Here is an 11364-nt window from a genome sequence, read left to right as displayed (position 1 = left end):
TTATTTTTTCTTATTTTTTATTTTTTAAATTCTGGCTGTTAGGATCTATTGTGACTCCGTATTTTGCTTTAAATTATTCATTAATGTTGAACATTATTTATCATTTATGTAATGTTGGGATGGGATGTATGTTTGACGATGATGTTTTTTTTTTTTGTCTTAAGGTTGTTGAAGTTTGATGCTTATGTTTAATTCCTCTAGAGATCTGCTTTTACGTAATAACAGTTTTTTGACACAAATGATCAAATCACACAGAAAGGAAACTTATGCAAAAGCATATGCTAAATGGGAACCCAAACTCTTAAACACTGAGAGTGATTACATCTTCATCCTCTGTTGGGTGATCAATTTCCCACTCCTAAGCAATTCTTCAGTACGTATGATATCCCGAATCTTGAGCACTGGCAGTGTCTGAGTTTATGGACATTAAATCGTCTGATCCTTCCTGTGAACTTTCTTGTCCACTTCCCTTTGCTCTCTTCTCCGCCCTTTCTCTTTTCTGCACTCTTTCCTTTGTTGTCTTCTCTGCCCTCCTCTGTGCTCTTCTTTGAGCTCTTTCCTCCACTCTTTCCTCGGTAACCTTACCTCTCTCTTTCCTCCACTGTAACTTCCTCAACCAGTGTCTGGCGAATGTGACACCAAGAAATAGAAAAACAGATCCCATAGTCCCTGCACATACAGATATGAGAGCCTCAAGGGTCCAATTTGTTCCTTGACAGTGTGGCAAGATCACCCATGTGGCTGCAATGTAAGCTGTGGCCATGAGTGACACAGCCACCCACATGGCTTTGTGAGCAACCACCAGTAGCTTCATCAGTGTTTTACGCTGGAAGGGAATGATGCTCACTAAGACAATGACTATGCACATAGATAAGAACAACGCAGCTGTGTTGCTTATTGTGAAGACCTTGAAAGCAGTTGTTCTTCCAATTGTTGACTGTCCTTTTAGTCGTCCTTCCTGGTACACACCCCCAGGAGGGTTTATGCCAGCGGTGAAAGTAACTGATGCAATCAAAACGGCAACTAGTGTGATTGTGTTCCTGGTATTTTGTAGGGCCTCTGTATATATCTCATATTGCCTAACTGCACTTATTTTTTTCTTCCCTCTTTCCTTCACAAGCTTGGATTGATGCAAATTGGTTGGTGGTGCAGAAGGACTATCTATCTGGTTGCCAAAGTTTATTGTTACTTGATGACTGGCATTACTATCCGCTTGTGTTGTTGTGAAGTCTTCCATTGGTTGGTTGTTGGCTACACCATTTCTGTAATCATGTACACTTTGGTGCGGATTAAATTCAATAGGCGTTTCTAATTCTTGTGCCGTTTTGCCACCAAATCTCTTCAACACGTCCCTAGCATGCTGGTTCTCCGTCATGCTAAATCGCCGGTTGAGGATGTCATAGGCTGTTTGACCACTATGGTTCCGACCATTGATATCCACCTCAGTTTTCTCAATGATGTACTCTGCTAACTGAAATTTCCACATGTTGAAGGATCAGTCGGAGTTGAAGAAGCCAAGATTTCCGTCTTATGGTTCTTCACTTAATAATGTTAAATTTGTTCCTCAAGAGAAAAGCTAAAACTGAACGGTAAATTTTGAGGGAGAAGCTTACTTTGAAGCCCTTTTTAGAGACTGCTAGATGCAAGACGGTGTTTCCACGTTCGTCTGGCCGGTGGAGGAGATTGGTGCTGTTAAGAGATTGTTCCAAAAAGAGAAAGGAACAGTATCGGCTGAACATGGCAGCAAGATGAAACACTGTTTCTCCGTTTCCGGTGAGAACTTCGAAAGATCTAGGAGACCCGGACAAAAGTTCCTCAAGGATTTCGGTTTGATCATTCATTGCTGCCAAGTGTGATGGCGTGTAACGAGAATGATTCTTTTCAAGGGCAAGGTTTGGATCAAGTTGTAAGAGTATTCTAGTTATCTCCAAGCGACCGTTCTCACAAGCCAAATGTAATGGTAAACATCCATTGCTGTCAGCCTTCCGAGCAAGCCTTGGTCGTGCATTCAAAAGTGTTGTAACAATATCTACAACATTGTTAGCTCAAAATGTAAGTTCACAATCAACCAAACATCATTGCTTTAACATGAATTAGGCATAGAGAATGAAATTGCTGTCAGCCTTACCCGCACGGCCTTGTGCTACGGACACATGAAGAGCACTCAAAACCGCATCTTCTTCAAAATCTAGTACCCATGGTAGGTCTGTGAACAGCTTCACCACTTCACGATTCCCATAACTGCAAGCTATGAAGAAGGGGGTTTGATTTTCAGAGTTAAGCATACAAGCCACCCAAGGATCGGCCTCTAATAGCAGCATTACAACATCGGCTTTCCCTTGTCGACAAGCTGCATCTAATGGAGTTTCTTCTCTATTGTTCACAGCTGAAACCAAGTCCGGTAAGAGCTTAATGATTTCAGAAACCAGCTCAACGTGCCCGAACCTCGCAGCAACGTGTAACACAGTGTTTTTGGCTTCACCGGATTTCTGACTGAGAAATTCTCCATTTTCTTGAACAAAATTGATGAAAGTCTGCTTGTCATTTCTTGCAATTGCCCCAAAAAGCTTTGGATCCATTTCCACAAGCTTTTAGTTTTCTCTCTAAGGGGGAGTTTGGAGCAGAATGTGTATGTTACCAAATGGTCCAGGCAGTACAATTTAAGAGAAGAGAAGAGAATATTTATAATGTGAGTTTTTTTAGTAGTGCCCTAGCAATAATGATAGGTCTTCAACTTTTAAGGATGATTAGGGAGTTTTACTAAAACACTCAAAATGGGGGTTGAAATTATAAAAAAACCCAACACCCAAAACACTTTATAAACACACCAAAAACCCATCATTACACACACTCAAAACCCATTTATAAACACACCCAAAAATATATAATAGTTGATTTTGGGGTTGATTTTGGATGTGTTTTTATGTTTAAATAGTGCTTGAATTTTTTTTATAAATACATATCTAGAATTGGGTTTATTTATAAATTTGTATATTTATAATGTGAGTTTTCCTCAGGCTGCATGCCAACCAACATCTTAAGCATCTTCTTCAAGGAGCAGGTTATGCTTTTTCTCTTGTCACTTCCACGCGGATTCTACGTGGAAAAATCTCCAGTATACTTTCTGATTAACACCTAAGAAATTGCTGAGAAATGCATTAATTACTTCTTTTCACAATCATTCTAAAATTTATGTGGTCCACATTTTAGTGTAGCCCTGTTTTAGGCTTAAGGTTCATTGACTAGTTGACTGGGTGCATGTTCCCCTTCATTTCTCCGTCTGACCACCCTCCCTCCACCTAAGAAATCGTACTGCCTTCAACATACAGTTAAAATTCATGTTTCTTTCTTCAATTTTCTGGTGTTGTCCCACCTGAACCGTATTTTTCCGACACTCCTGCACCCTCACCAAGCTTAAAAGTTGCCATTACAATTGCACCTTGTGCACTTTTTATGGCTCTTAGTGTGACATTTTTAGCTTTAGTATGTTCCTCACCATAATCTTCTTCCCTATTTTTTTTTTCTTAGGTTATTTATGTTTGATTTCTACAGAGATCTCTCATTAATTAATTCTTTTCACCAATCATTGTAAGAGCATCTCCACCCATAAGGGCTAAGTCTAAGGCAAGTTTGTGGTTCCACCCATGAGGGCAAAGTCTAGGGCAAGTCTAAGGCAATTACTATTCATTGTACTTTATTTCCTATTTGTTTATACTTTAAACCATTAATTTTGATAAGCTTTTTAGATTATATTTTCGGTTGTCACGTGTCACTATTTATTATAAAATTTTCACTTAAAATTTAAGATAACATTTTTCGAATAAAATTTTCAAATAAAATTTTTGGATAAAATTTTCGGTTACCACGTGTCCATATTTATTATAAAATTCACATCTCACTCATCATACAATTGAAATACTTACTCACTCATCATACAATTGAAATATTCTTGGTCCTCATAGTCCGACACAATGGAATACAAGGACAACTCCATCATTGGTGGAGGCGGTTCCACCGGATCACGACGTGGGGGAGTATTTTCCTTCGGAGGACGTAATAGTGCCATTATTTCTAACACGGAACGCATCACTGGAACTTGCGGGCATTGTTCACTTGAGGAGCCATGTGTAATGGTTTTACTCTTTTTTGTTTTGCCTTGACTAATCTATTCAAAAAAAGAAATTGGAAATGCAAGAAATATATATATATATATATATATATATATAAAAAGACATTAAATTGAATAAAACGGAATTTTTTTTTTTTTTTTTACCTCGTTGCCAAGATTTTGACTTCTTCGAACATTTGTCCACGACCTTCTGGTTTCGATGGAAGATGACATTTGTATTTTTGTACAAATGAAATTTTGTAGTACAAAATTTGGTGTGGAAAGTGAAAAATATCGGAAGGAGATGAGTTTTTATGAAGATTTGGTGTAGAAAGTGAATAAAATGGTTAGGTATTTATAGGGAAAAAATACAGAATTTTTTGGTATTTTAAAAAAAAAAATTCAGAATTTTTCAGAATTTTTCGAATTTTAGCCAAAAAAGCGAGGACCGTCGATTTCGAAAAAGATCGAGCGTCCCTGCCGCGACACGTGGCACTTTACCGCTGGATTCGCAGAGCCGACGTCGTGATGCCGCGACGTCACAAAACTCGGGCTTCAGCAGAAGTTGCCCTTGGGCTTGCTCGGGCTGGTGAGACCCACCACGAAACCGGCCGCTTCTCTTGCTTGGAGCCATCTCGGGCTCGCCAGTGCCCTTTCCCTTTGGGTCCTGCGCTAGACCTGCTCTAAAAGAGTTCTGGTATTCCCATCCCTTATCCTATTTTCCAACCTACCTTATCTTCAAAATTTTAAAAGCAAATTTAGCCTATTTTAAAATGACTTTTAAGGACTTAACTCTAAGTTAACACTGTTAAGTCAAGAAAATAAAAGTAAAAATAAAAACAAAAAATTAGAATAAATAAATGAAAGAGCCCATCAAAGCAAACAACCTTCAGACTACCCACCCAACCTCATGACAACCAAACCAACCTCCCCTTCTCACCTCACCGCCAGCCACATCATCAGTTGCCACCTAAACCAAATGAGTTGCTCTTGTAAGATTCCCAGTTGTCCTCCTCTCTATTATTCTTTTTTCATAAATCTAAATTAGCAAAAATAAATTTCTTTTTCTCTTTGTTTATTGTTGTCTGGGTAGGCCATAGATCTTCATACGATTACAGCTTCTAGTAAATTTGTTAGACTTTGCTGCACTTATGAAATTGATTGACAACATCCCAATGTCGCTTTTATGACAACTTTTTGCATTTAAAAAAAAAATTTATTTTGGTTTCGAAAGGGTTGAATCCCTATAACCTCAAACTGGGCATGTCTAGGAAATAGTTAAGAAGGAAAGAATAAAGATTGGAATGTTCTATCTCTCTCAAATTGGAAACTTGGGAGGAATAAAGGGCCATGAAGTTGCTGATATTGATGAAGACTAGGATGAGCGACTTTGGCAGGCAATGCAGTCGAAGTGTCGTCTTAGATCTGGGCCAATTGATGTAATATTTCTCGTGGGTTGATTGAAATGGAGAGAGAGGAGAAGAATGTTGGATTGGGGTTTGAACGTGTTGTTCAATACAACTGAAATAATGGTGAAAGAAACATGAGGAGGAGGACGGAGGAAGGGAGGCTTGGCCCGAGGTGGAAGGTATGGGTGGTTCTTGTTAAGGTTTTATGGAGTGTGAGGTGGGTGGCTGCTGGAAACCTTTTTTATTATTTATTATTTTTAAAAAAAATTTTTTCGGACTCAATCAATACTAGTGTTAAGTTAGGGTTAAAAGTGTTAAGTGAATGGAAGGGTATTTTAGGAATAATAGTGGGTGCAAAGATAAGATTGTGGTTTTTCAAATTTTCATGGTGGGTGGGAAGATAAGGTGGGTGGATAAATAGAATAGGTGGGTGGAAATAACAAGACTCTTCTAAAATTTATGTGGTCCACATTTTAGTGTAGCCCTATTTTAGGCTTAAGGTTCATTGACTAGTTGACTGGGTGCACTTTTCCCCTTCATTTCTCCGTCTTGATTGATAAATCCGGACTTGACAGGATCTACTGCTGCTAAGTCTCATATGTGTTTACTATTATTTGTTATAGTTATCTTGTATAGGATAAATGTGGGAGTCATTTTCGTCCCTTAAAATATTCGATCCATAGATTCCCTTTCTCATTCCTCGAACTCTTTCTCCCTGGTAAACCAATCGGAGTAAAAGGACCACATCCGGAGGGTTTTGGCTGAAGGCCCTCGGATGCCTAAGTTAGTTTGATTGATTCGTAGAAAAACAACAACTAAAAAAGGGCATGAAGATTTCTTTAGGGTGAGAACCTGGTGACTGGTGACAATGAATTAAGATCAGCAATTTCTGGATTCTCAAGTAATTCAGATTATTTAGAATTCAATAAAAGAGCCTCTAAAGGTTCAAAAATACTAGTCTTCTCAAATTGATCCTTGCACAAGAGCTTCAATCAAGTTCACCACTGCACATTAATTCATCATCTTCATAAGGTTGCTGAAAACATTAAAAATGTTAATTTCCAATGTCATGTTACCAAAACTGAGTTCCATTACCCCTCTCCTAAAACTAATGTGTGTGTCACGTGTAGCAAGGAAGGGACATCCTAAAATGACAGGAATTTCATTTTCAGAATGCAAAACAGGTTGTGTATCCAAAACAACAAAGTCAACGGGGTAGTAAAATTTGTCCACTTGGACCAATGCATCCTCAATTACCCCTCTCGGCATTCGCACAGAACGATCATCAAGTTGCAACTTCATTGTTGTGGGCTTCAATTCACCAAGACCTAATTGCAGATATACTGAATATGGCAATAAATTTACACTAGCCCCCAAATCAAGCAAAGCACAATTGATGTAATTTTTTCCAATTGCACATGAAAGAGTGGGACTTCCTGGATCTTTGTATTTAGGAGGGACCTTATGTTGCAACAATGCATTCACATGTTCAGTTAAAAATGCAGTTTTCTTCACATGATGCTTTCTTTTAAATGTGCACCGATCTTTTAAAGATTTAGCACAAGAATGGATCTGTTTAATAGCATCTAACAAAGGAATATTAACTTTGACTTCTTTAAAGACATCCAAAATTTCAGAATTTTGATTCAATTTCTTTGGAGGATTTAAAGCTTGGGGAAAAGGAGCAGGAAAATGATATTCATTTGATTCACTCAATTTGGACTTGTTTAGTCCATCATTATTCCTAGATTTTTCAACTTCCTTTGGTGAAGGTGTGTTATCAATTATTTTACCACTTCTAAGAGTAATGACAGACTTGGCATGTTTAATTGAGGTTTCACATGAATTAACATTCTTTGGATTTGGTTGAGTTTGAGAAGGAAATTTTCCTTTTTCATTTATTGCAACAGAATTTGTCAATTTAGAAATTTGGCTTTTAATTTCTTTATTTTCTTCAACCAATTGACCAAACAAGGCATCATACCTTTGATTTTGCTTATGTTGTTCCTGCATAAATGCTTGAAGAGTATCGCTCAAAGAAGGTCTAGCATTAAATGCATTAGTTGTAGAAAGATGATGATTGAAAGAATTTCTATCACTTACTTGAGGTTGTGGCTCATTGCTCCAACGAAAATGTGGATGATTCCTTGTTGCTGGACTGTATGTGTTGGAAAAAGTAGAATATTGTTGTTTAAAGTTTCCAACAGCAGAACAACGCTCCTCATAAGCTCCTTTCATTTCCCTGAAACATTGGGCAATTTGTAACAATATGACCAATCTCATAACAAGAATCACATACTTGATTAATATCAGCTTGATAAACAAGTTGAGGCAAATTTTATTTTTCCATTTTTAAAGCTGCTATCTCTTGAGTCAAAACCTCAAATTTTAATTTCTAATCATCATCTTCTTTTAATTGATAAATTCTTTTATTAGTAGAAGATGTAGCAATTCTTGACTGATCAGTGGTTTCAACTAGACTGGGAGCGGTCCATTGATGGGCTTTTTCAGCAATTTCATCCAAAAATTCTAGGGCATCATCAGGGTCTTTTTGCATAAAATTTCCATTACACATAGAGTCAACAAATTGGTGATCAAGAGGGAGAAGTCCCTCATAGATATAGCTAGCAAGACGCTAGTTTTCAAAGCCATGGTGTGGGCACAAATTCAAAAGTTTTTTAAAATTTTCCCAAGTTTGATATAAAGTTTCATTTTCCTTCTGAGAGAAATTTGAGATTTTTTTCTTAAGAGCAATTGTCTTGTGATTAGGAAAATATTTGTTAAAAAATGCTTGAGTCATTTCTGCCCAAGAAACTATGGACCTAGCCCTTAATGAATATAGCCAACTTTTTGCTTTTTCTTTTAGGGCATGTTTACGTATTAGTAATGGGTATGGGAGGAAAGGGAATGATTTCCATTCATGACTTCCCCTGCATTTACTTGCAATCAAGAATGAAAAAAATAAGTGGGCCCCACCTCAAAATCCGTAATCACATTCACTCATAGAACTAGGTATCAGATCAACTAGGAGAAAGTAGTCGATATGATTCCCATTCCTGTTTTCCCTTAATAACTTCTAAAAATACCCTTACCACTTTACCATAATTCTAAAATTAATTTAGATTTTGATTCATGCAAATTAGTAAACAATAAAAATGGGAATCAATCTCATTCCTTTGCTAATTCTATATGTTTAGTAAACAGCTTAATGAGAATGATTCTTCCCATACCGATTCAGTAGTTCTCCGATTCCTAAATTCTCTGATTCCTTACTTTCTCCATTACTGATACGTGAACATGCCCTTAAAGAGAATGGAAAAATTTTGGGCTTGTCCAATATAGGTCCCTACAATTTCTATTTCCTAGACATATACCCATCATTCTATAAATCTATGTGTAAAACCCAATTTCAAACTTAAATGACCAGTAGGATATAAGAGGTCGTAGTATTCCTATGTTTTTATATCCTTGCCATCTGACTTCATATTTTATATATAATTTATTCAAAGCATTTCATTAACTGCCATAATTGTAATTAAAACTCCCTATTAATAGCATATCAATTACCCCATTAATGAAAAAATAGGTACATTATTTTGAGAGAAAAAATAGGTACATTATTTAGAAAAAAAAATAGGTATATTATTAGGGGAAAAAAAAGGTTCATTATACTAGGTAAATTGTTTTACTAGGTACATTATTAGAGAAAAAAAATAGGTATGTTATTTTGAGAGAAAAAATAGGCTCATTTAAAAAAATTGTTTTCATAAAACAAACAATAAAAAGATGATCAAATTATTTTTCATAAAACAAGTAATAAAGAAAAAAAATAGGTACAATATTTGGAGAAAAAATAGGTTCATTAAAAAAAATGTTTTAAAAACAAAACAATAAATAGATTATCAAATTATTTTTCAACATAATTAGAATGTACACTATTATTCATAAAACTATAATAAAAAAGAATACTAGTCGTATAATTCATAAAAAGAAAACAACATTAATTCCTAAATTTAATATTGAATTTAAATTATTAATACTTTAAATAGATTTACTAGTCATAATTCATAGAAGGAAAACACCATTAATTCAAAAATAGATTAACTAGTTGTAAAATAGATTACTAATACTTTAATGTGGAATTTAATATTTAATTTCAAATAAGTTTCTAAATTAGTTCCTACATCCATTACAACTATTTAGAGATATTTCCAAATTCAACGGGCTTCATTAGTTACACCTCCATAACACATTAACTTATAAATAGGGGTAGTTTTGGAATCCAAAAATATAATAAATCAGATTTTAAGTTATATTAGGTAACTTGCTTAGTTGGATCCTAGTCATCGGGTATTATTTGAAAAAATTGGGTATTTTAAATAGAAAACTAAAGGAAAGGGTTGTGGGTGATTTTAAATGAATTTTATGGGTCTAAGCTCAATTTACTAAAAACTTTTTAACCTTATGAAATTTATCCTATCAAGTTGACCATTGTAAAAAGTGCCAATAGCCTCTTCAAATTCCCTAACATGCACATAAGGATTTTCACTTTCCATACCATGAAAAATTGGTAGCAATTGAATCATTCTAGGTTTGAAATCATAATTTGGCATGTTATGTGGAAACATGATGCATGAAGGATTTGGTGCACGAATAGGATGCAATAATGTCTCTAAAGTTCTAGGTGCAACTACTTCTTCTCTTATTTCATTATTCACAATCTGAGCATTAACCTCTCTTTCATTGTCACAATTTCTGCCATGCTTTCAGATTTTTTAGATGTTTCAGTTGAAATTGAAGTAGAATTAACAATTTCAATCTTTTTAACAAATCTTCCTAGATGATCCCTAGGTTGCATAAAGAAAAATAATAATAAACAAAAATAAAATAAGAAAATATATATTAACAATGAGATAAGTTTGGAAAGAGTGTACTAGATGTGAAGAATTTCACATAAAAAGAGCAAACCTCCGACCAAGGGGATCTCTGTACTCTTTGACAAACTGCTCTCCGGCAATGGTGCCAATTGATTTGTACCACTTTGCAAAACCCGAGCGAAAGTGTCGTATAGTAGTGTAGCTCGGAAGTTTGAGTGTCGTATCCACAGAGATTAGTGTAAAGAAGGGAGACTTTGGAAAAACACAAAGGAGAGAGAAATTTTGTAAAACAAGCCAAAATAGACAAAATTGCCCTTATTTATTTTTGGATTTCCTAAGGAATCCTTTACATTTCATGTCTTTGATTTGAAAGTTGAGAGGTTTTACATCTTTTTTGAAAAGCTCTGCTTTTTCCAAAAGTGAAATTTTTTTTTTGACTAAAACCTAAATTTACTAAGAAAATAACAGAGATGAAAAAGAACAATTGTGTTTAAGAAGTAAATTTAAGCAGGATTTGATTTAAAGAAAATTTAATTGATTAAAAGGCATTGGAGTTCCACTTTTAACATAAGCATGCAACTCTTTTTAATTTGATCCACAAAATATTTTCCAATGTAGTTGTTCAAAATAATCCTTTCTATCTATCAAAGAAACAGTGACAAAGAGAGATTATCTGTCCTCAATATCCCTTTCTATCCCTTTTGATGCATTATATTTATACCCCTTTGGTTCTCCGTGTAAAAAAGGATTCTTGATGGAGACACATCGCATGCCTTTTCCCTTTCTTTTTATCTTTTTTTTTTAAAAAAAAAATTAATTAATTTTTTTTTAAGTCTTAAATTCAATTCCAAAGTTTCCAACCAACAAAAATTGATTCCAATTTATTTAAAGCTTGAAATTCCAAAATGGCTGTGTCACAGCTCACAGGCCAAGTCTGAAAATATTCAGGCTTCACTTTTAACTGAGAAAT

The 11364-nt window shown here is 35.3% G+C and overlaps 1 protein-coding gene and 1 non-coding gene across 2 annotated transcripts; one reads left to right on the top strand and one right to left on the bottom strand.

Annotated features, from left to right (window-relative positions):
* Positions 1–182: 182 nt before the first annotated feature.
* Positions 183–2663, bottom strand: LOC103327895 (uncharacterized). Its single transcript, XM_008230267.3, has 3 exons — positions 2129–2663; positions 1614–2029; positions 183–1471 (listed from the first exon to the last, which is right to left on the bottom strand). The coding sequence occupies exons 1-3, from the start codon at positions 2577–2579 to the stop codon at positions 371–373; spliced, it is 1968 nt and encodes a 655-aa protein (XP_008228489.2). The 5' UTR covers positions 2580–2663; the 3' UTR covers positions 183–370.
* A 5499-nt stretch (positions 2664–8162) lies between these two features.
* LOC148917904 (small nucleolar RNA R71) lies at positions 8163–8269 on the top strand. The gene has a single exon (XR_016126568.1). It is a non-coding gene; the product is annotated as a small nucleolar RNA R71 (small nucleolar RNA).
* The last annotated feature ends 3095 nt before the right edge of the window (positions 8270–11364 follow it).

The sequence above is a fragment of the Prunus mume genome, linkage group LG4, assembly GCF_029339155.1.
Source record: "Prunus mume cultivar Tortuosa linkage group LG4, ASM2933915v1, whole genome shotgun sequence".
In the NCBI taxonomy this organism is placed as follows: Eukaryota; Viridiplantae; Streptophyta; class Magnoliopsida; order Rosales; family Rosaceae; genus Prunus; species Prunus mume.
Note: the sequence above shows the minus strand (reverse complement) of the source record. Positions and strands in the feature narration are given on the sequence as shown.

Coding starts and splice junctions, on each gene's coding strand:
- LOC103327895 (XM_008230267.3), bottom strand. CDS start 2,579: ATGGATCCAAAGCTTTTTGGGGCAATTGCAAGAAATGACAAGCAGACT. Junction 2,030..2,128: donor CGTAGCACAAGGCCGTGCGG/GTAAGGCTGACA, acceptor ACAATGTTGTAG/ATATTGTTACAACACTTTTG. Junction 1,472..1,613: donor TCTCTAAAAAGGGCTTCAAA/GTAAGCTTCTCC, acceptor TGGAAATTTCAG/TTAGCAGAGTACATCATTGA.